Here is a 24,249-nt window from a genome sequence, read left to right on the forward strand (position 1 = left end):
AGCAATCCAAAGTGTTGTGTTTAATCACAAGATTAATTTTTCCTTTTATTGGTTTTTCCTTTCAGTATCACAAAGCATGACATGTTGTAAAACAGTAACACTAGTTGAACAAGGGTTGGCTAGCATCGCTGAGCCCCCTGGCTATGTTGATAGCAAAAATGAACATTTGGCTTGATGTGCAGCCAGTAGAGACTCCCAGGAAACCAAACTGGGAAAACACACTTGTCAATGAATGGGCCATGTGCCTGGTGAAGAGGAAGCAAGATGCACCTGGGTATAAGAGCTGCAGTGGGGCTCAGATTCTTTGTTTCTTACAAGTTTCAAACAATAACAGTTTCAATAGCATGTCAGGTACCCAAGTTTTCAAGCTATAAATCCGATCCATTAGCGGTCTGTGGTTAAGTTAGATTCTGATTATTTTAGCCTTGGACTGGCCATGTGCAAGTTAGCTTCCAAAAGGAGATGGCAGTAAGTTAAGATCAACTTAAAGATTTGCACTGATTCTACTGAACACTATGACTGCAAGAGGTTGTGGTTTATACTGAATCATGTAAATGACTTTTTTTTTTTTCCAGAAGGATGATGCTAGATTCAGAACTTTTTTTGTCCTCACAATGTGCAGCAGTGAGCCCGTGAGCATCCGCAGTGTGCTATGCCATTATGCGGAAATCTGATCTTAGGTAGGAGAGCTGGTGGTGGAGAAAAAGGCAGGCTTAGTCTGTTTCCTCCTGTAATGTCAGCAAAGAACCATGTTCATTCATCGTCATTCTGGGAGTGGAAAGTATAGCAGAGTTTGGTGTGGGTGCAAGAACTGGTAAGTCCCTGCTTGGCAAAGTAGGGTATGAGAGCCTTCAGAGCCCTCTATTTAGAAGATTATTAAATATATTGAAACTTAGATGTACTCCCCTCTTTCTACCATCTCTATTGTAAACGATGAATTTTATGCTCTTTAAGGTCAGTGCTGCTAAAGGAAGATGACAGAACCTTACTGTATGTACAGGAAGATAAGTGTGCCCTCAGGGCAGCGTTTCTTTAAACTGAGATTTGTTTGTGGATTTGAATAGTTTTACTGATATCTTCACCTTAAAGGCACAGATTTGTGTGCTGTTTTTAGCCAAAGTTGCATTTTATCAGTTTGTCACAGACAATAGGTAGGGCAAGCAACAATCAGTTAATCTACTCTATGAATAATGTAGTTGCTAAAGCATCAAGGACCGTTGCATGGCACAGTCCGATGCTGGTGCTAGTTTGTGAAGGCTGGATTCCCATGAAAACAAAGGTTTCAGATTGCTGTCTTGATTTGCAGTTGGTTTCAATGCCCATTTTACAGGAGCTGCTTCTCTTGAGACTTGCCTCTGCTAAAGGTCCTTCTGCAAAGAAACTGTCCCGTGACTGATGCTCTTGTGGAAAGATTTCAGTAACTCAAAAGTAAAATCCATGAGTGGTTCTCGTGCACTATGGTGCCTCTATTGAGTATCACTTTTTTAAATAGACACCATATGGCAGCTCTTGAGGAAGCAGCCTAATTTCATGTTTCAAGGATTAAATTTTTAAGCCATTCCTCAACTCCTGCCTGTTCTCTCAAGGAGCTAAAACCTGGTGGGGGGGATTAGGTATGGTTGTGCATTTACGTGAATATAAAGTGTTGAATGGAGATTGCAGAAGGAAACTGCAAGCAAACAGCTGTCTTTGCAAACTTAGTATTTATAGCAGAGTTAAAATGCCTTATTGTTTAGAGCATTATTTGCCTTGGGCATTGGCTTAGACAGTCACGTTGGCTTGGCCAGTCGCGTTGGCCGAAAAGAATTTCCTAACTCCCTTTTCCACACAAGACAAGATTAAGTAGATAACAGCAACAATTGGCTGTTTTGATCTGGCCTTGACATATGTTCCAAGCATCTACTTCAGCATCCGACTGAATTCTTTTTCTCTTCCATGGCCGCTGTGCTCTCCTCCTACTTTACCATCACTGCCACTTATGCCCCATTGGGGGCTTCTTTCTGAGCTTTCTTTCTGGTCAAAAGTGAACAATTTCAAAAGATTCCTGTTCGATAGTGTGTGAATTCTTTATGTACAGGGAGTGTTCCTGACACATCAATAGTATGCAAAGCCTTTTGGAGTTAAAGGAAAGCTCCATTGAAGGAAATAAGTTCAAAGAGAAGTTACAGGATATACATGAAGAAGCTTTAGTCTTCTTGGTAGCCAAGAGCCCAAAAAAGTTGTTATGATGGGTGGGGATGGTAATGAAAGCTGGAGACACTGAACGACAGAATATTCCTTTGGAGAGCTTTCCCTGAAATGTCACTGGCTGTTCCCACGCGCCATCCCACCGTCTGCTGGGAGAAGACTTCTGATCAGCAATGTAAGTGTGTGCCATAAGTTCCCTGCATCTTGCCAGGCCCCCAGGCAGCTCTAATCAAACCTTGTTTGACATGCTTCCTTGGTTTCTGAACAGAATTTATCAGCTGCCATGGAGCAGTGATATCAGTAGTTCAGCTCTTGACTCAATTGGATGTTGTAGGAAAAGCTGTAAAAGTCCTGCTTCTTCCTTTCCTTGGGCTGCTCTGCAGACGGGGCCATCTGGTACAGGGCAATGTCGGTGACAGTGCTACTGGCCATCTTCTCTAGAAAGCAAAGATCAGAGGCTGCTTTCTTCCCTTTTGACCAGGGGCAGGGCTGGCTCCAGCTGGTGCTTAATTTGGCAGTGCTGGCAGGTGGTTTGCTGGTTCTCTGCGTGTGGTGCTACAGTCCTGGTCGTGCCACGTCTTCGTGCAGAAGGAAGGAATGCTCTCGTGCAGGAAAAAAATCCCACATTTCAAAGCCCACCTTGTAAGCAATTTTACTTAAACGTAGATTCAAAGCAGACCTGGAGCCTGGCACAAGGGGGTTGCAGCTATTGGTGCAAAAGCTTTGGAGGTGTGGGATTTACAGCCACATTAAGACAGAGAATAACTGGGAGCACCTGGAAGCTGAGCAAGTATCTCCAGTTACACCACTGTCTTCTCGCTGAGCTGTGCTGGTGAGAGATGAGGTAACACTAAATGATTTCAATACCGACAGCATTTCTTTATGGTTATTTAGTTGATGCATTGTCAGGATCTCACAGCAAGCGCTGCAGGCACAACTGCTTGCACTGGTTTGAACAACGATGTTTCAATGCACAGTCCACCTGGTGATGGAGAATTAGGGTGGATCATGAAGAATCTTTCACAGAGCAGAAGGTGCAGAGTAGTTTACTAGAAAAGTCGCTTCAGTGATTGAAATTAGAATATTTAATTGAACTGGCTAAATAGCCTGCTGGACGCGAATTGCAGATTTGCACTGATGTGGTAGATTAGTGTTAGCCTTGGCTACGCTAATGCAATTTTTCTAATTTCTGCAGTTAATTATGCAATACTAGCTGGCAGCATCCACCTGTAAGGTTGTATCTGGTCTCCGCAGAAAGGAGATGTTTGAGGAGCAAAACATTTCAAGGTGACTGTCACAGTCTTGCCTCCCCTTGCGAGCAGTACACAGGATACAGGAAAGTTTTTTTAGCACTAAAGACAAATAAGCAGTGATAACTGATTAACTAAAATGTGACAGTATGGAAACCGAAAATTGAGGGGAAGGTAGAGTAGCACATTATTGCAGTGCTTTTGTTTGCCTTTCACTGAATATACAGAAAATGCTGCCATAAAAAACAAATGTAAAACATGCCTTTTCTATTTACTAGAAAAAAGACTTTGTGCCTATTGAAAAATTCAGAAATTTCCAAAACTCAGAAGTTGCCAGAGAAATAATGAGCAAATGAATGTGTCTCTTCTGAAAACACTTTCTGATCCAGGGGATGCAGTTCTTATTTTGCCTCCTTGCCTTTGCCAACTTTTGTGCAGCCGTGCTGCAGTTAGAATAGATGTCAAGTCAGATGCAACTGTTTGTAGTATTGTTTGCACACAAAGCAAGGTGTGGTGTTAGAAGTAGCTTTCAACACAAAGGCAATTGACAGGCAATAGAATTCACTAACAAAAAATACATGGTTTGTTGGTTTGTTTAGCCTACAACTTCACTAGTTTAAAAATAAATAAATACTTGAACAAACAGAGGGTCTAGAACAAATCTTTATCAGTCTGCAAATGAACTTGATTCAGTCACTGATTCCTAAACTTTTAGATCAGGTCACAACTGGTGGGCTCAGGCTCGCCTAGGCCCCACTAGCACAGCAGGGCCACATGGGACTGGCACTTTCACCATTTACCAGGGCTCTTCGAGACAGCTGCAGATCGTTTACTCTGCCTCCTGAGTCACAGTTTAGGAACCCTTAATCCAAAACGAATGCTGTAAATCGGCCCCTGTGGACCCGGCGAAGTCAACTGAGCTGAAGATGGATGGGAAATTACAGCAATTTGCAAGAGAGATGTTTCAGAGTGGCTCTGCCTTTTGTGATCTGTACTCCTAACTCGGGGAGGGGGAGCTGGACATTTATTTCACTGTGTTGCAGACGACAGCTCGGAGCCTGTGTGCAGTTTTTTTGCTGGAGCTCTCCCGAACGCAGCGTGGTATGTGTGCAGCACGGGGTGGAGGAAAAACAAGTCACGAATCCTCTAGCCCGTCACCACGGGCTTGCTTCCTGTTTGAAGGGAGCCGAGCACTTTAAGTTCTTTTCTTTGTCGCTGGCTGTGCTGTTGTAAATGAGCAATACAAGATTATATGTAATTTGAACGATTCAACGCCTGTGTGTTTGTGAAGGCGAGCGCTTGGAGTTGAGTTGAACACGTAGGAAACAAGAGCCTGGTAGAAAGCGGATCTGTTCTTCCTTGCCTGCTCCTCCGCTCTCCTGCCAGGGCAGCCGTTCGGCCAGAAGTGCACACCCAGCCTGACTTTTAAGAAGGGTGCAGCTTTGTTGAAATGGTTTAACTGCACAGATGCTGTGCTGTCCCCTCGCCCCTTTGTGCTCCTTTACAGGGAGGAAGGAGCCAGGTTCGGGGAGGCTCTGGTGGGAGCACTCTCTCTGGACAGACTTCTTGCTTTTTTTTGATCTGTTACAGTGCTCTGGAATCACTTTAACCCTTTCCTTGTCTGCTGGCACAAATTGCGAATAATTTTTTTAAAACTCCAATTTATGGCTGGCTTCTGCTCTCTTGACATCTGTTGCTGTTCAGAATGAGGATACTTACATTTTCTTGCTGGCTGTGCTCACTGTATCTTTAGCATAACCATATCATTATCTCAAACCTTTTTCCTTTTTTTTTTTTTTTTTCTTTTCTCTAAGACCTTGACAAACTCAAGACACGGTTATGTGAATTCAAGAGAAGCAGGGACTACTAATGGAGCTGCTGCATAACCGTTACTACAGACTCAGGGCAGATACATTTTCTCATCTTGTGCAGCTAACACAAGAAACATGGAGCTTTTGCTTTTCTTTTTAATAAACTTTTGAAGGAGGGCTATTTTCTGTATAGCATTTCAAGCACTGAGTTTTGCAACTCAGAAATACTAACAAGTCTCAAGTATCTTCTAACTCAGTGAAGATGATTGTTTTTGTTCTTGGCTGGAAGGGACCTCTCTAAACCACAGCCTCCAGATGTCCCAGGGACTGTGGTCTGCCTTGAGCCTTGGGGAGGGAGAAGAGGGAAAATGAACCCACTTCATGCCTCGAAGAGTAAATACAGAGTTAAAGTGCCTGCAAGGGCAGCACTCAGTTTGGGGAGAAAAGGGAGAATCCAAACAACTTTTGTTTAATTACAAAAATCAAAGTAAGCACTATGAAAAGTAAACAGACTTGTTAACTTGTCAATTGCTTGCTCGATCAGGTATTGTAAAAGAATTAAAACCCTGCTGATAACCATGTTTAATGTTGAGCAGTAAATGTTGAAGAGCTGATAAATGCATGTGTCACTTGTGCCTGAGGAACAAACAGTATAAAAGGCTCTTTTCCTAACTGCAGCTTACAGAAACAAGCCTGTAAGTGTGCCAGAAAATTAAGCATAAACAGCACAAGTGAGAGCTCAGGGAGGGCTGCTATGGCAAAATATGAGGAAAGAGGATGGTCCCCACTCAGCATCCGTGTCTGTGCCTGACCTGCAGCAGTGTAAATCTCTTGATTCAAGGAATTACTGGCCTGGTGTTAATAGTAACCGATTTTAGCCATTTCTGTAAATCTGTGTTATCCTAGTTGGTGAACTTCTCTTGAGACAGGCTGTAACACTTTCCAGTTAATTTTTATTGACATACTTTTGTATGCTTTTGAAAGCAAAACTCCCCAACACTGCTGGGGGAGGGCAGTTAATGTGAAAGGTGAGATGTGCACCGGGTCTAAAATGTCTGAATTGTGGAATCGATAGGCAAACTGGTGAAAATCATAACCCTTGCCCAGGTCACTTACTCATACTCATAACTGCTAGACTCTACTTCCTCAGGTAAATAAAAAAGAGACTTTTTTTACTCCACTGAGTGAGTGAAAAATATTTTTGTACGATTCAAATGTGCATACTGGAATTGACACGTGAATTTTTATTTTTTTGTCTGAAAAATAAATTGCTTTTCTCATTTACCAAAGGGTACTTTGGGGATATAGCATCCCAGAAACATGGTTCGTTTTCACTGTGTTGCCCTTTGGAGTCAGGTACAGTATACAACATTTGGAGAAGTTATGAGTTTTCTAATAAGTTTTCTTGAGAATATGAATTGTGTATCTCTGTGCTTGGATTTTCCAGTAGTCATGTTAAAAAAAAAAAAAAAGGAAAAAAAATCCCTAACAAAAATTTTTACGGTAACATATGAGAACAGGAAAGCTGTGCTATGTAATAAATTCGTAAAACAGCTTCAGGAAAGGACTGTAGCTACTGGGATACTCATTTTCCCCCCCTCTTCAAATCAAAGGAGATAAAAGCACAGCTCTACCCTTGCAAGCTTTGCTTATATCTCTGTGGCTGTTCTGCGATCTGCAGCTCCATGCTTCTCGTGGCCATTATGGTAGGCTCTGTCTGCTGTTGAAGAGGAATGTAAAAGGAATTAAGGTATCCCAGAGCTGTAGACATTTTCTGGTGTAAGCCAAAATGCTTGTGGCATACGATTCTCAGGAAATACTGGAGGGAGGAAGAGGAGAAGGAATAAGGGGTTCATTCAGAAAATCTCTAACAGTAAATTATTTCCATTCCAGTGTGTTAGCTGTTTAGCAAGAAGAAAATGTTCATATCTTTCTGAAAAGCAAGATGATGTATCCTACTCTTTAAATTAAATCAAGGGCAAAGAAACCAATGGATGAACTTCAGCAAAGTTCAGGAGCAAGAAGGTATTTTAAAAGTACACATACAAATGCTAACTATTGCTATTGGAAGTGATAGAAGAACTCCACAGACAAAACATCCCATAGTTCAGATCTGTATCCAAACCTCTTGCTTGACAGTTTGGCCTGGAAATTTTTCAACGGTTAAATCATAAGATGCTTGACGCTTCTCATTCTGGTCCCAGCTGGGAATCTGGAAAGTATAATGCTGAAGCTGAATATTCACTTTGATTCTTGGAAATAGGAATAAATTTAATCTCTTTTTTTTTTTTTCCTTCTGAATTGGTTTGCCTGTTGCATATTGTTTGCAGATGGTGACACATATGCCATTTTCATAGTCTTCTATTTTGGTACAGGAGCTGCTAATTGCCCCATTTTGACTCGGGAGTGTATTAAGCTTTGTTAACGCATATCAGGTAATTGTAAACCTGGCTTATGTTACTGAATTATGGCAAGAGATTTGGAAGATTTTTAATGCATGAGGTCGCAGGTCCACAGCATAATTACACCTTTTCTGATAATTTTGTGGTTCTTTCAAATCAACATCCCCCCAAATCACAAAACCACAGGCTGTTAGTGAAAGCTGAGACATTAATATGAAAAACGCCAGAGCAGCTACCCAATGTCCACTGCAGTATGTGAGCAAGCTACTCCTCTGTCTTTGGAAAGCAGTGGGTTTTGGGGTAGAGCAAATAATACACAACTAAAGCAATGATGTGTCCCTGCCGTTATTTCACCTCCACGGCTGCCACTGCGATCCCCACCTTGTTGCACTTCCGAATCCGTTGGCAAGACACAAATCTGTATACCAGGTTGAATCCCATTTCCCTGTCTCTGTAATTAAGATTATATTGTCTCTCAGGATGTTTTCTAAGCAACATAATTTTGTTTTCTGTCAACCTGAATTGAATACCTGTGCACCAAACCAAATATTGGAAGATTCCCTTTATATTTTGCCCAAGCTGACAGAAACATTTAAACCTAAGACGTTGATGCTGTGTTTCATCGTTTCAATAAAAAAGACGGTTAGTATGACGGTCACCATGTATTTTAGTTTTTTATTGCTCCCCAAAAGCATTTTTGTTTATGGTAGGTGCTGTAATAAGATTTTACCTGCAGGAGAAGCTGCCACCAGAAGGCAGCCCTAAAGCTGTTAGGCGGCGAGCAGGGACAGTGCAGTTGTTGCTGTGCAGGCAGGGGAGGCTTGGGATTTGGGCTCGGCTTGTGCCGCTAAAATTGGAAACACTTAATGTAAGCTGGGGGGGCACAGTTGTTTAATAGCTTGAGGAGACTCTGCCTGTGCCTCTACCTTAGTGGCTTTTTGTGGTTTCTGTTGAGAGTGCGTGGGGACAGCTGTGAGTCTCCTGCGTACAGCAGCAGCAGTACCGTGCTCTTCTGCTGCACGAGGGCATGGATTTTGCTGCTCAGCCTTTTAATCCGCCACAGGATGATGGGGCGGAGGAAAGATAAAATAGAGCCTGAAAGTTATTTGGTGATTTTTTGGGAGACTCAAGGAAGGGGGAACAGCACCATATAGAGAAAGAGAAGACATTTCTAATGTAGAGGTGCAGAAAAAGCCTGTTCAGGCACTGCTGCTGTGTGCAGGTCTCCCTTCCCAAAACTAGGAAGTAAAATGAAGATGATGATGTTACAGGGGAAGGGTGAATATAATGAGAACAAGCTAAAGTTTGATGTTTCTTCATTTTGTGAATGCAAATGGAAGAATGCATTTAATTTTGTAACATTTCCAGTGTGCTGAGCAACGTTGTTTTGTTTTATTACTGATATTGAACCCTTGGTTTTGTTTTGAACTGCATGCATCTCTTGCTTTCAATAGTCTTACACATTTGCTTGCTGGCTTGTGTGTCCCGCTACCCTCTGCTGGAAGGAACGAGGATTTTTCAGCTGTGTCCTAGTGCCCCGAAAGAGTCCCAGCCTGCAGCAGAAATAGGCTGTGAACTGGCTTTGAGAAGCCCAGTTCTGCCCTGCTGCTGCCTGCTGGCATCCGTCCTGCAGAGCCAAGACCAGGTGTATAAAACATTGCTTAGTGTCAGGATGGTGCGGGGCTGGGTGAGGTCGTGCACATGGGGGCTGGGATAGCCGGGTGCTGAGCTAGATGACTTGTCCTCTTCTGTTTTGTTACCTTGGCCCCAGTGGTGAGGTCTGTGGATCGCAGGATTAAGCTGTTGCCAAAACAGACTGAGTCACTGATGAGTCCTCTGATGTCCTGGCTGGAAAGGTGGCTGGCACCAGCTGGTGGCTTGGGAAGGGGTACAACGTCCTAAAGCAGGTAGACACAGGGGGGTGTTCTCCCCAAGGGTAAAGTTTCTTTGATAGGCTAAAATATGAAGGTTGTATTTCATTTTTATTGTCTTCTTAGCTAAAGAAATTTAGATTTTTTTTTCTTAAAATCTTCATATATTAAAGCCTCCTTATACCAACCATGCAAATACTCTTTTTCAGCATCGTGAGAATAAAATACATAATTGTCATGCTCCCAGTTCAGGTTGCCATAAAACTCCTTTGGGAGGATATTCCAGAGGGAAATTAAAGATGAGATTCTAAGAGAGGCTTTTGTTTTATTATTATATGTTTGCTCCCATACTTGACGTAGGAGAATGTTTACCCTGTCTGCCCTATCTTCTGTATCTGTTTGCAGTAGAGATACATCTATCTCTTTGTTCTGTTCATCTCTTCTGTAAAATATCAAGTCCCTAATCTTTCTGGTCCATGTAGGGAACCTTTCAATACCTGCAGTAATTTTGCTGCATGTGTCTAGAAATCCTCAAACGAGAGCTCAGGCTAGGACTGGCTTCCTTCCCTGCACCAGCAAGCTCTTGTACAGATAAAAGAACTTGCAGAGCAGCTCTGAAGCATGTTGTTCAGGCCATGGATAGGTATTGTTTCCAGATTTCAAAGGCAATACATGATCCAGACAAGTCTGCAAGAACCTCTGGTCTTAATTAGTTGTAGATTTCCTGAACAGCTCTCTCAAGTCATGGAAGAAATGTAACTGCTATTACCAGCCTCACAGGATTTTCCTTCCCCTCGTTCGTACAAGACTCTCTGACAGCCCCAGCACTGCAACGAGCAGCTGGCAGATTTGTCAGGGCTGGCTGGATACCAGGGCGCATTCCCTCCTCAAGCACCTGGAAGGCAGCAGGGATGTCAGACCTTGCCTGCAGCTGGACGGGCCTTTGCACCCTTCTGTCTGAGGCCATGCATCATCCCTGGCAGGGCTCTCTGGAGTCTGGCATGTGTGTCAGAGGGAGAAGGTCCTCTTATAAAATACTCCCTGCTAGGAATCGCTACCCCTGCAGCTCTGCAGCTCTTCTCAGTGCAGGGGCAACTTGCCCTCTGATGCAAACCAGTAAAAGGTATCCTGACCCCCAGGCTGTCTGGGATTAAGCTCAGACACCTGGGCTGTCTCTGCTGGTGTCCCCTGCTTTTCTTCTTTTCCCCATGTATTGAAAAGCATGTTACATTACCCAATTCTCAGCTAATCCACTGAGGACGTGATAACACAGTCCACAGAGTTATATTAAACATATCTTGTGCATATTGGCTCATTGTTAATTAAGTGCCACATGCTTTTATCTAATAGGTGCTGTCTTTGAGTTAAATAATTTTCTCCACTAGCTGTAAAGGGATGATGGCTCTTGTGAAATTTAATTTCTTTCTACTGAAGCTCATATGACAAAGGGACATCTAAAAAGTCAAATAAATTTTTCAACAAGGGTAATGTATACTGTATCTTTTCCCTGATGTCACCTCTCCTCTCTTAATATTTCTCTACCTGTTACTCTCTCATCACAGCATACTTATAATGAAGTACCTCGCTTCCACTACACCAGTCTCATGAATTCAAACACTGAATGTGTCCTGGATGTGTTCTCCCGGTACGTGAGCAGGGAATGCTGTGAGCAAAGTCTGCACAAGTCCTCCTCTGCCTCTAGCTGGGGTCCCCGTAAATGTGTTGGAATTAAGGTTCTGATAACTTACTTTAAGAACTGACTCTGCAGCCCACTTTAGATTTCTGCATCGCTGGTAGATTCATGCATGTTGACAAGAATAAAGGCAATGCGGAAAACCCCAGAGAACAACTCTGAGTCAGGGAGGAGCCACCCTGTGCCTTTTTTCCATTACAGCAACAAGGGATCTGACAAGTGCAATTTCATCTATCCTGCAAAAGGTTGTGTCAGTTTGCTGAGAGTTCGGGAAGATCATGAGGGTCACTAGTTGTGTAAAACCCAAATAAACTGTGTTCTTCATTACTCACAGAAATGACGCTGGGGTGCACTCAGGATGAGGGCCTGGCTCTTTTTAGCACTGCCATAGCATGTGTGGCGTCACTTTAATAATTCTGCTGTTTACAAATTAGAAACACAAGTTTGCATTCCACATAGCATCTTTGAAAACACTCAGAAAAACTCAGCTTGTATAGCATGTGCGACCCTTTCAGATATTAGAAAGCATCTTTCAACCTTGCTGGACACCATGCTGGGCAGCTGGGCTATGGTTGCTGCTGGAAACGGTGCACACGGGAGCACAGCCTGCAGGCAGTGCAGCCACATGCACTGAGGACTCAGCTGTGTTCTGAGTTATTGGTTCATACAGCATCTTCTGGAGGTAATTCTCCAATTTCCCATTTAGCAAGGTTTCTGTGGCTTGATAATTCCCGTATGTGAATTTTGGAATGGGCTGGAAGTCATTCAGCTGTTGCAGTACAGAGATGCTGGTGGCTAGCCATATCCAGACAGAACTGCCCAGGAATGTTACTGGGCAGCAGTCCCTTCTGTTTCTAACCGAGTGGATTTAAAACCGTTTCAGCGTGACAGGACAACCAGTGCATCTCCTGCTGCGGTGATTCTGCAGTGACTCCCCCCTGTCCTCTTCTGCCGTGACCCAAAGGCCACCCATACACTCAGGTCTCCATTAGTAGCTGGAAAAAGCAGGGGTTGTTTCCAGCTGCTCAGCATGGTACTGATAAAAGGTTGGTGTGTGTCTGGGAAGCCTCTATTACAGTCATCCTTGCATCTTTCAGCTTGTGTGGTATTTTAGGCTTTGCAAATGTGGAGCTGAGAAAGCAACCCAGGAGTTAAGGGGGCTTGTCTCTGAATCCGTGCACTTGCTCTGTAAGCCATGTTTGGAGTCCACTCTGATTTGCCCATGCACTGGCAATTGGCTCCTTTCCATGATGTACCAGAGACTTTACGGCTGCTCAGGGTGATTTTGTTTGCAACCCGATAGATGCTTGAAGTGCCACGAAGACCTACTGTCGCATTTTGATGTGAACATTAGCCTTCTCTTAATATAAAAGTGCTATTGTGTACTCTGAAATCTAGCCTATACATCCCCTAGAATCAGTGCTCAATGGGTAACTTCAATTTGAGGTGTAAATAAAAAGCTGGGCATTTCAAGCGATGCTTATGCTGTTGTAAGTGTATTACTTTACAAGTACATCAAAACAAAAACTCTGCCCTGGGCTTTCACTATGTCAGTAACTGCTAACCAGCTCCAGGTAGGTCCTTAATTCACTCACAATGATGCAAATTTCAGATCAGTGTGTGAAGAAGGATTTGCTGTTTTGATCTGGTTTTGTGAATCGGCCCAGCCACTGCCTGCCCGAGCACTGCTGCGCTGAGCAGCTGAATGCAGCTCCCAGCAGAAGCCTGTCGGCTGCTTTTGGGGGGGCTGTACCAGGTGTCTGGTGAGCATGGCTGCAGAGCACGCGTGTTGGATCCAGCACAACGCAGGCCTGACTGCTCACTGGGCACTTGTAAAGTCATGTTGGATGTGTAGCTCATAAGAATATGTCTTACCCAGTGGCTGCAGGGTCGGTCTGTGCCTGTGCAATAGGCCTGGGATGAGCGGATGGCTTCTGAACTCAAGGATGTTGATGGGTACAGTTATCCCCATGGTCATCTCGTTCGGTTATTGGTATTGTCACTCCTATTCCATGTTTCTCCCACATCAGTTCACGTGACAACAGCGTCTTTTCTCGGATATTTGGGGACTGCTTAAAAAGGGAGGAAGGCCACGTGCTCCAGAGCTGTAAAGCAGCTTTGTGAAAAGGGGAGAGTATGTTTTACTTCGGGGATGATGTATAGCCCAGATAAGACTTTTCACCAAGGACTATTATATCTCAAGTTGACTTTTTAATTGATTTAGCTCTTCTGATCTATACTTTGCCAGACATGAACCACTAGCCTTTGGACTGAGTCCAGGGTGTAATGGAAAGTTCACTGAAACCCCATCAGCTTTTGTTAAACCTGAGTGAATTTCAGCCCAGCACATTTCTTATGAATAATTAAACACAGTTAAGCAGGTGATGGATTTGAACCTCTGGCGCTAGTGTTCACCTATATTTCATAAGGAATGGTCTCATGAAATTCATGGGGGTTTTTATGCTCTTTTCTCTTTTTTTTTGGCCCCTTGTGATGGATAACTGTATCTGGCAACCCAGGGTGGATATTTTTGTATCTCCCACTCATTACCAGCATGAGCTGCTCCATGTGGCACTCGGCTCTCATCAGTCTCTGTTTTTCAGTGGTACATTCTCCAGTATTTACTTCTCCTCTTCCCATTTTTATGTAACATTTGGAGTTGTTATCCTTTACTTTAATACCACTTTCTATCAGTACAACTGCTGTAGTCACAGTGAGGGTGTAGTGCTATGGCAACAATATATTAGCTGCAGTCTTGCCAATGAGTAAGACGCAGTGCAGAAATTAGATGATTTATCGAAATCTCAAGTGGCAGAACTGAGCAAATGACCTGGCTATCCTGATATCCCGAGCCTTCTGCTGTTTTCCCAGGACCTGCCGTTCTCTTTCATGTTGCTTATGACACTCAGATCCATCCTCCCCTGACAGGCTCCAGCGATGCCTTTCTAAACCTACTGATGACTTAGCACCTTGGAAAATATTTTTAGCTGTACAATAATCTCCCAGCTATCTTAGGCAGTGAACAAAAATGGAAAATGAGAGGTGTTTTTTTTCTTCTGTTACTATTCCACAAAGGTACTTTTCTGTGATTTCAGGGTAGAAGGGAGCACATAAATGGAAAAATCCCTCCCAGAGTGGGCTGTGTGAGGAATGTGTTAGATTTCCACTGCTAAAGGCTGAAAGCTCGTCTGTTCTGCGCCCTGTGTTGCAGACGGGGCTCTGCACGCCTGAGCTCCGGCGGTCACCCCTCAGGGTGCTGTCTTGCACCTTCTCTGTCCTACATACATGGGTGGAGTGGGCCCTAAGGCACTGTACTCACATCTTGTTCTGAATTCTTCTAAAATTTGGGTATTTGGAATGAGTCAGTTGATTGCCCTTATGTTTATGGTCCATGTGGTCCAGTGCTGGGTTAAGCGCTGGGGGGACTTTCGCCTCTCTGTACCCACGATGTGCCGTTGCAGCCAGCCAGACCCGTGGGCCCTTTCAGGGAAGGGCAACTTGTAGGCAGCCCGGGATGCTTGGTCCAGCTCCCAGGGTTGCTGGATATCAGAGATGTTAGAACATCCTTGGTCAGATGTGGTGATGATTCCTTACACAGCATGGCAATCCCTTACACAGATTTCACAGGACACAAATCGGTGTGTAGTTGTAGCAGTCAGGGTTTGGCTAGAAGCTCCTGGAGAGGTATCAAACAAGGACAGGCTGCTGCAGAGTTAAGGACACAGTTTGAAAGTTTTCAGTGATATTAGTGCCAGCGCTTAGACAAATTATGTTTGCTTGTTGGCCCCTCGTATCTAATTAGTCTCTACTTCACTGGGCTGCTTCTACTTGGATGCACAGAATCAGCTGGTTGATATTACTCTTGTAGCCACCCTAACGGTGTAAGAAGGTGATTCAAGTTAAGAGGTGCTTCATTTTCCATGTTATAAACCCATGGATTGTGATTTGTGAGGAGATTGTTTTCTTGCATACCAGCCATCTGTTTGAGTCCGAGGGGAAGGATGTGTGGGAATCTCAGATCAGTTATTAGGTGCAGTTGAGCAGTCAAGCGGGCAATCCTTGGGGTCTTCTCATTAGATTTGAGTAAGTATCCAACGTTTGGGTGCCTGTCTGTACTCTTGATGTTCCCATGTCTTCTCTGTCCCCCTGCACAAGCAGATTTTACCATCTTTCTGTTAGAAAGAGAAGGGTTGTAGGCTCCTGCTCCATGTTCTGCTCTTTATCTCTGGCCTCCGAGCACCCAGCACCCCGAGAGAGCCCCATGTGTGCATGTACCTGCTTGTTGTGCTCCAGGCAGAGCATACAACGGACCTCACTCACCAGGTACGTCACAGACACGCCGTCACACAGCAGCCCACCAGCACGAGCGGTGTGCCTCACCCCTGCCCGCTTTGGGACAGGTGCTGGGGGCCTGGTGCTGGGCTCGCAGGAGGCAAATGCCGGGGCCAGCAGCCTTGCCCTAGGAGAAGCACTTGGAGATTTGCAAAATCAAAGGCGATCCCTTCTCTGTGGTGGAGTGGGGAAGACGGTCTGTCAGTAGTTTGTGTCTCATTTGGAACCAGGGTGGAGGGGGAAAGCAGATGGCTTTCAGTTGCTCTGCAAGCCAGTGTCAGAGCCAAGACTAAAACATGATTCTTAAAATCCCAGGCTCCATCCTCTATGTCCTAATGCTTCTCTAAGCATGTGTAAGGTTTTAATGAAAAAAAAAAAAAACAACAACCTTAATTTGGAGCAGGATTCAAGAAAAATGTCCCATTCAATTACTTAATTATGGCTGAACTGTAATTATAAGACACAAACATGTCTTGCTACAAAGCACCAAGCAAAAAAAGCAGAAAGGATTATTTGTTGTTTAATTTAGCGGAGGAAGGCAGTTGATGATGCATAAGTCAGTCTGACACCTAGCAAGTTTTGTGATCCTATTTGTTAATCTTTTTAACTTTCCATTTTATTAGGATAGGGTTTCAAAAGCAAATAGGATAAATGAGATTAAATCTGCCACCCTGAATTACTCTCCTCTGAGTTACGAGCAGAATCACTCTGTGTCAAAGAAGTATAATTATGAGGAAAATGCTGCCTGTGTAATTGTGTGCTTCGTTCAGAAGAATTCGAGATCCATAATTATCTCTAGCATGCCATGGTGGCGTGTGCTGGCTCTTAATTTCTGCGGTAAACAAAACCATTGAAAGTTCCTCTCTGGGGTAGTTACTGAAGTAGCATGGCTGGCACCCACAGCAGCTGCAATATTATCCCTCAGGTCTCCTGGTTCGTGTGAGAGATCTAAATTAACTTGAAAGAGAGAAGCGATCATACAGTTACTTTTAGAAGAGAAATGCTAGCGCAGTTACCTTGAACTTAAATGTTCAAAATGCACACAAAGGGCGCGGCTTTCTCAGGCAACAATTAAGCTGTAATAGGAAGGTCCTGAGTTAGGACTTGGTGGTTTCGCTCCTGGATGTCAGTGCATATCAGAAGTTTTGGAGTTTAGTTTTTGTCTCAGAAAAATCTGGCGCTGGTGCTCCACTAGGGGTTTGTACAGTGCTCTTGGCTCTACTAAATTTAGCCCTATAAAATTTGTGATAGACTTCATGCTATGTGATTTCACGGTGAGAGGAGTTGATGACACAAAGACCACAGCCTCTTGAAATTTTGGGTTCCCCAAGCAAAGAAAGTTTTGAATCCATGTGTTGTTTATCTGGATTCATAACACCTTCTGTTAGGAGAAGCATCTGAAAAGTTCAGCCAGATTTGTCCTCAGAGATGAGTGGTGCTGGAAGCAGATCTCCTGGAGTTCCTGGAAATAAACAGAGTAAACAGAATCTCACTGTAGGGCCTGCTCGGGCATTTCTAATGCTTCCTCTTCAAAGCAGAGAGTGCAGGGTGTCAGAGGCCAGATTTTTGCACGATGGGTTAGTAATAAAACAACCTGTCAGGCTCGGATTAGAATTTCTGTTGCTTTGCCTAAAATTCTGTGTGCTTTAAGGGAGAGGGATGAGGAGGGAGGATGCATCATGGTTTGTGGATCCTAGTAGCAATTTTATTTTCTTTTTCAGACCCTTTTCCAGTTATGAGTCAGGACTTGATCTCAGATGTTTTTATTGGTCAGTCTAGTTTACAAATGAGGCCTCTTTTATCCATCTAAAATTTTATGTAATATCTGATGCTGCATAAAGATTCTGAGAGATAAAAATGGAAGGATGGTGAACAGACCTTCTGGCTAATATGTACAATGACTCAGTCTATCCTTCATTCCAACTTCCGTGAAGTATTTTCAGATACGCTATTTACCCATTAAATGAGCTGTTTAGTTTAGCTTATGGCTAAAGTTTTTCCTAGTATTTGACGTGTTTGTTGGGAACATGACAAAGTAAATCACGAATGAGAACATTAACAAATGCTTACATTAATCATCTGAGACAGTTTCTCTCACATAGTCTTGCTCTGAGTAAGGAGTTATCTGTAATAAAGGGTTATCTGTAAGAAAGAGTTTCCTGTCCCTTTATTTGCCAACTTACTTGACTTTACTGCCAAGGAAATCTCTCCTCCATGCTTGACAAGCAGTGGGTAACTTCATAATCTTTCTCTGTGAAGGCAATTTCTTCATGGGAAGAAATGAAGTCAGTCATGCCCATGCTGAATCTAATTTTACTATAATTTAAAGGGAGGAGCCTTTCCCTGGGTAGAATTTATTCTATAACTGCTTATTTCAGGATTTCTTTTCCTTTCCTCCAACGGAGCTGGCAGGAACCATTGTTAAGAGACAGGCCCACAGCTTGCTTGGCATGGTCACCACAGCACATTTTATGGCAAGAAAGGAACTGCTTTTCTTTAGCTCTCAGTCATCATCAGCTGCTTCAAGGAAAACTGAGCACTGCAGCGAGTTGGTATCACCTTGCTGAAGGCTGAAATTCCACCTCCTGGGGACACGAAAGGTTGCAGGGCAACTCACAGAGCCCAGCTGTCTCCAGCCAGGTCTGTCTGAGGTAATCCATCACCTTTGTCTGCCACAAGGCTCGCTCCTGTACCCCAGCTCCATGAGCATCTGGATGAGATCCCAAATGCAAAAGAAACACAGAGATTCTGCCCTCCTCCACAGAGCTCTCGATCCTTTCCTGTTCTCCTAGTAAGTGTTAATTTCCAGGCCCTTTCCCTGCTTGCCCCTCTAAAGGCCAGTCCCAAGAAACCCCATGCTTCTGCTCCCTCTCTGTGGGCTGTAGCAAAGCATCCATACTCAAGTGGGAAGGGTTAGTTTTTCCTTCTCCCCTAGTCAGCCTCAAGGTTTGGCCCCAGCCACAGACATGTCTTGGCTCTCCAGTTCATTCACTCTGGGTAGGATTTTTCCATCTTTTACTCACTCCAGTCCAGACTGAATGAAACACACACCAGTAAAGGTCCTTTTCAAAGCAGTTTGCAGCAATGCAATGTTAAAAGCCTAGCTGCAAAGAGGAGGAGAGTGCAAAATAATCTCTTCCTGCCTGCTCACAAAGAAATGGGAGGAGAAAATGTGGTGCCCTTTTAATGCTGGCCACAAGAGCGTTTTTAACAGTGTCTCTTCAAGGTCAGTAACACCATTCTCAGCTGTTGAAAACAGCACATCGGTAGCACAAACAGTGCCAATTAGATTTGGGAAAAGTTTTTTTTTTTTTTTTTTTTTTTATCTCCGCAGCCTGGCAGACAACCAGATGCAACTGCACATGTAATTCAGGCAAAATGTGATCCAGAATATGTGGGCTGATGTTTGATTTATGCTAACGGCAGCAAGGTGTTGCCGTGGAATGGCGTCTGCACAGCAGCAAAGTAGGGTCCCTGGCTGTCAAGGCAGGAAGAAATCTAAAGAGCTGCTCAGTCAGGGGTCTTACTTTTGTCAGAGAGATTCTTTGTCCCATATTTTTCCTTATTTATATCTGCAAGATTAATAAGATTAATTGGATTTTCCCCCTCAGCTACTCTGTAGCACCAAACCTCTTTATGCAGAACAGAGAAGTAAATTTGGTCTAGTGTTTAGAAATAAGCTTTAGAGAGGCTGTATATGGCTAGTGAATAAACACTGCTTTTCAGTGGATAAAGTTGCCTGTAGGATAAGCTTTCTTCTATCTTGGTCCTGCCTTCCTCTGCTGGTGGGAAGTGTTCTTTGCAGCTAGATCAATTGTCCTATAACAACAGGCCTTTCTACATTGTCTTTCCTGAGTCTCCTAGTTTTTCTCCTTTACTTTCTGTTCCTCTCAGATACGTATGCTGGGTGTGCAGCAAGCCTTTCCAGCGTTTCTGAAAGGTGCTCACATGGCAGATGCCATCCACTTTCTTTTTGGCCTTCTTAGATTCTGCTGACACCTGCAGAGCCCATGCTTGGTCTGACCAAACTTTCTGCTGGGGAGAGGTTTTGAAGTGTTGGTTGTGAGCGTTATTTAAAGTTGAAAACCACTTGGGAAGGTGCTGAGGGAAGCAAGTGTGCTTCCCTTTGTACCTGCTGGGGAGATCAATGGTTTAAGAATCCTATTCTGCTTTATGCCAGTGAGGATTGAAAATAACACCAACTGTAACAAGCCTATATACACAGTAAACAGAAATGCAACAATAGGATGCAGCTTTTACACAGAGAAGCAAAATGCCAGGTTGCAAATAAAGCAATAGGGTTGCAAAGTCCTACAAGCCACGTGAGCAATTGTTGCTTTCTGTGCTATGGAATAAAGCGTCCTTATAAAGGGTGGCTGCAGTGTACTTTAAATCACTGAAACTGGCTCTATTGAAATTTCTGTTGTTAAATTGCAAATTCAGCCTTGCTGAATGGCTGGTGGGGAGGTGATGAGACTGCTTTTCTCTGTGATGATGGTGAATGGGAAGAAACTACTTGATACAGCCAAAAGAGCCCTTACCTATAATTTTTCTCCTCCACAGGTGCCCCTGGCTGACAAAAGCCATCTCACCAGCCATCCCAGTGTACAATGGGCTCGTGTTCTTGTTTGTACTGGCAAACTTCAGTATGGCAACTTTCATGGACCCTGGAGTTTTTCCACGAGGTAAGAGAAAATGGGACTGGTGGGTGGTCCTCCTTTTTTTTTTTTTTTTCTCTGGTAATCTTTCTTGTTTATGTATTTACTTATTTTTTACACTGAACTGGCAGTAGAGTTGGGATGGTAGTGAAGTGCTGGATACCCTCATCTGAGCTGAGAGGTGTCAGTTGTCCTTGCACTTGCTCAGGCTGGCAGTTGAGGGCACAAGGCTGCGTAGCATGGTTCTCCTTTGAGTAGCTCTCCTGACTGATGTGATTGCAATTGCCATCCCCTGTGTCATGCTGGCACATTGGATTTAAGTTACTGTCTTCACAATAGGAAGTTGAGCATGGTGGAAGGGAGAGGCTGATCTTTCTGAAAGAGCTTCATCAAAGCAGACCTTCCTTCCAAAAAGCCTTAAAATAAATGCATAAGCATTGAATGCTAAAAAAGATAATGATTAAGGCTTGCCTTAGAGCATCTAAAACATATACATTTAGAAAGATATGCCAGCTTAAATTAGTACTGATGCACAACTGATTAAATAGGATAAAGAACACTCAACTCTTATAATAGGAACCACAGTGTAGCTACCTCTTTTAACACATCCTAATGAGAGAATTATCACCTCATTTTATCTGTCTTCCAATAATTATTCACATGCAGTTTGCAGCAGAGACTGCTCTAGGCAGTCTTGCTAAACCAGTGGATCTCTGCTCTCTTCAAGCTGTTCTTACCCACCTCTACTGAGTGAATTCAATACCTGTTTTGAATTGCTATTGTACCTGACAAGAACAAGGTACCTGTCCTGCTGGCTTCTCTGAATAGTGGGTGCCAGGTTCCTCCAGGTAGCAGGGTCTAATGATGAGCATCTCTCTGTCATTCCTTTCAGCTGAAGCTTTTGAACCCCTGATCAAGTGTTGCAGCACTCCAGTTAAGGAAATAATTGTGTGTAAAGGCAATATTCAGTCATTTGTACGGGATTATATGACGCAGTGTTTAGCTGCCTAAAGTTACATATAGGTGATAGAGAGATTTTCAAAAGAGCTGAAACAGAGCTTTTACCGAGATTTCCAAAATAGCTGAAGCACATAGAGCTTTTACCTGGCTTCCTGCACTTTTCCGTTCCTCCATCTCATCAGGGACAACAGTGGTTGAATATGCTGTGGGTGTGAGGTTATTGAATGCATCCATGCTTTTTGCCTTCGGTAGGGGAAGAGCTAGAACAGCGTTGTTCAGTTTTGAAAGTCACAGTCTGGGAATCTAATATTGTGCGATGTAGTTCCCTCAAAGTGGAGCCTGCTGCTGGGCACTTACTGTGCTCTAAGAGTGATCAGTACCAAGCATATCGTGAATTCACACCTTCCTTTACACTTCTCTAACTTCTTGCAAATAAGCTCTTTATTTGGCCTTTGCATTTAAAGGAGAAAAGGATAGGGAGATCAAATGGAAACTTGGAAACATTCTCATCACCTTTCTTCCCTTACCAGCTGCTTTAACAAAATGGAGTCAGGAGCAAAGCAGGAAGAGGGGGAGTTTCCTACAGCTTGCCTTTCTTCCATCCTTTTCTCTTCATTTGTGGCCTTGGCCATTTCTCTCTATGCAGTGTATGTTTGTACTTGGTCTGGAGGAGGTTGGGAATGAGGGAAGTGGGGAAAAGGCAAGAAAAGGAATGGGAGTCATCCTTGAAGAAAGTGATGAAGTAAGAGTGTAAATGTGTGAAGGAAGCAATCTGATAAGGAAAAAAAAAAGATGGAAAGGACTATAAATACTAGAGCTGGGAAGAAAGGGGAGCAGATGTTATTTCAGATCGCAAGTGTGCATGCTAAAAAAGCTATCACCACCCCACACCACCCACAGAGCTGCCAACCCAAAGAATTCAAAAATTGTAGGAGTGATTTAAAATGAATATACAATGGATCTCTTTGCTTTCTGTTCTTGAAATTGCAGATTTAGTCTTCTTAATTTTCAAGCTTTTTAGCACATTTCTGATGGTTGCAAATTTACTTCAAAAACAAAACAAGAATAAAGCAATACAAAAGCAGAGAGTCTTTTGAAATCACATGATTCCTTTAAGAAAGCTGCCAAAAATCATAAGATATGTTATATAAACAGGAGATTTGGCTGCCTTGTGTCAGTGGATAAGAGTACGAGAGTCTGTGTAGTAAGATAGTGTCTTCTACCAATGTATTCTTCTGCTCAGATGACTGAAGGCTGGTGATAAAGACATATCTAGCTGTATCCCATGAGCTTACAGGTTCTCTGGCAAAGAGAATTTGGGGCATAGATGAGAAGTAAACCCAGCTTTTTCTTGTATTGTTGAAAAGGGCCAGAATTAAACTCACAGTTCCATTACTCCTTTTTTGAATCATTTTGTAATTTGCTGTCTCTCTGAATGATCCTGTTATGAATCAGGATTGGCTCTGTGCAAGTGAGTTGCCAGTAACACGCTAAAATGAATGACAAGAAAGGGAAGTATTAAGTCATTGAAATTGGGGCCTCCCTGACAAATCTGATTTACAGTCTAGATTGATAATGGCAATGCGTGTTTCTGGCTAATTACAGATACCAACCACAAACTGTCTTCCAGTGCTTTTTATGTGAATCTATTTTATAAAAACTCTTCAAATGTGTGTCAGTTCTGCAAGTTCAATGTATTTATGTAGGTATACACCTACATAGGTATATGGGTGTATTTATAGGTATATACAACGTACAGACTTTTTGTCTGCATGTCTGCATAGTAAGTATTTTTACAAGAACTTAAATGGTTTGACCATTCTAGTATCTTGTTTTTGTATGCCCACAATTGTATTTTGCAGCATGGACCACTTTATTGTAGTATTGAAGAACCCACAGATTGTATTTATAGAAGTGCCCTTAGGGATTTAGAGTCTAGCTCCCACTAAGAGTCCCACTGATTAGTTATGAAGGAAAATTATAGGGAACGGTGCCAGTATGGCAGTCTGCTTCCATGCACAAACATTAACCCAGAGAATATTCTTGCAAGGTAAATATTGTAGCTGAGTCAGATCCTAAGCTCATCTGAGTGAAGGGAGAAACTCCTCCTGAAGTCAATGGAAATTGGATCATTTTAATAAGGATAACACATCTAGAGAAGATTTAATATAGAACTACATGACAGTTATTGATGCCCCACTGGGATAATATTATCAAATTTTGTCTAATTTGGAGCCAGTCAACCAATGCCAGCTGCACTGCAGTGTTTAACCAGGTGTTAAATAGATGTGAACTAGTTACATATTCTCTGTCAAAAGGAAACAAATAAAGATTGCAGGTATCTAGAATAAAAGATGAACTTCCATGTACATCATTCTCATTTTTCCTTTTCTTCCCAATATATATTTGTCCATTCTAGACTGGCTTTTATTTTTTGAATTTATTTTTAAATGGTCTGTTTTCTCAACAGGGCAGCGCTTAGTGGAGATGATCACCCATCCACCACAGGGTTGTCCATAATAACATAACTCTGCCATATTGTCATTCCAGTCTTACTAATGGCAAAAACAGGTTAAATGAATAGCCAAAGGTCACAGAGTGAGAAAATTAGGATATAGGACTTCCTGACTTCCAGTCCTGTGCTCAGGTCACTAGACCATACTGCCTTTGAGGGAGGTGAGATCTTACCAGTTATATACAGCTACTAAAGTAAGAGTGTTCAGCGCACACTCTGAAGAAGAGAGCACAGGGTATGCTATAAGGAAGCAGACACTGGTGCAGGACTCATTGCGGGCACACAAATTGCTTCTCACTGTGGCATTGGGCTCCCTGGAGCAACTGGTCTTTGGGATGGTGGGGGGCCGACACTAGAGTGCTTGACAAAACACCACTCTGGGTCATCTGGGTTGATTCTGGGGTTTGAGCTAGCACAACCTTCTTTTAATAACCTTCTTTTAATATTGGTTGATGTAATTTCTTTTGTTCTATGTGCTGGTAGACTAGCATTGAATTAGTCCTGAATGCGTGCAGCAGAACTTCTTGCAGCAAGGGCTTGGGTGATTTCTGGATTTCCATCCCCTCTTTG

The 24,249-nt window shown here is 43.1% G+C and overlaps 1 protein-coding gene across 4 annotated transcripts in view; it reads left to right on the top strand.

Moving 5' to 3' along the window:
• The window catches only part of ZDHHC8 (zinc finger DHHC-type palmitoyltransferase 8), a 112,750-nt gene that overhangs the window by 66,102 nt on the left and 22,399 nt on the right, over positions 1–24,249 (top strand). For 2 of the 4 annotated variants that reach the window (XM_040576737.1, XM_040576736.1), the window contains exon 2: positions 20,110–20,231. In XM_040576737.1, coding sequence (XP_040432671.1) covers positions 20,110–20,231 — 122 coding nt within the window. Of the gene's footprint in view, positions 1–3,009; positions 3,032–18,316; positions 18,338–20,109; positions 20,232–24,249 lie in introns of those variants that run through there. The other 2 variants (XM_040576738.1, XM_040576739.1) reach the window with 2 other exon arrangements.

This window comes from Cygnus olor, chromosome 17 (genome assembly GCF_009769625.2).
Source record: "Cygnus olor isolate bCygOlo1 chromosome 17, bCygOlo1.pri.v2, whole genome shotgun sequence".
Taxonomy (NCBI): Eukaryota; Metazoa; Chordata; class Aves; order Anseriformes; family Anatidae; genus Cygnus; species Cygnus olor.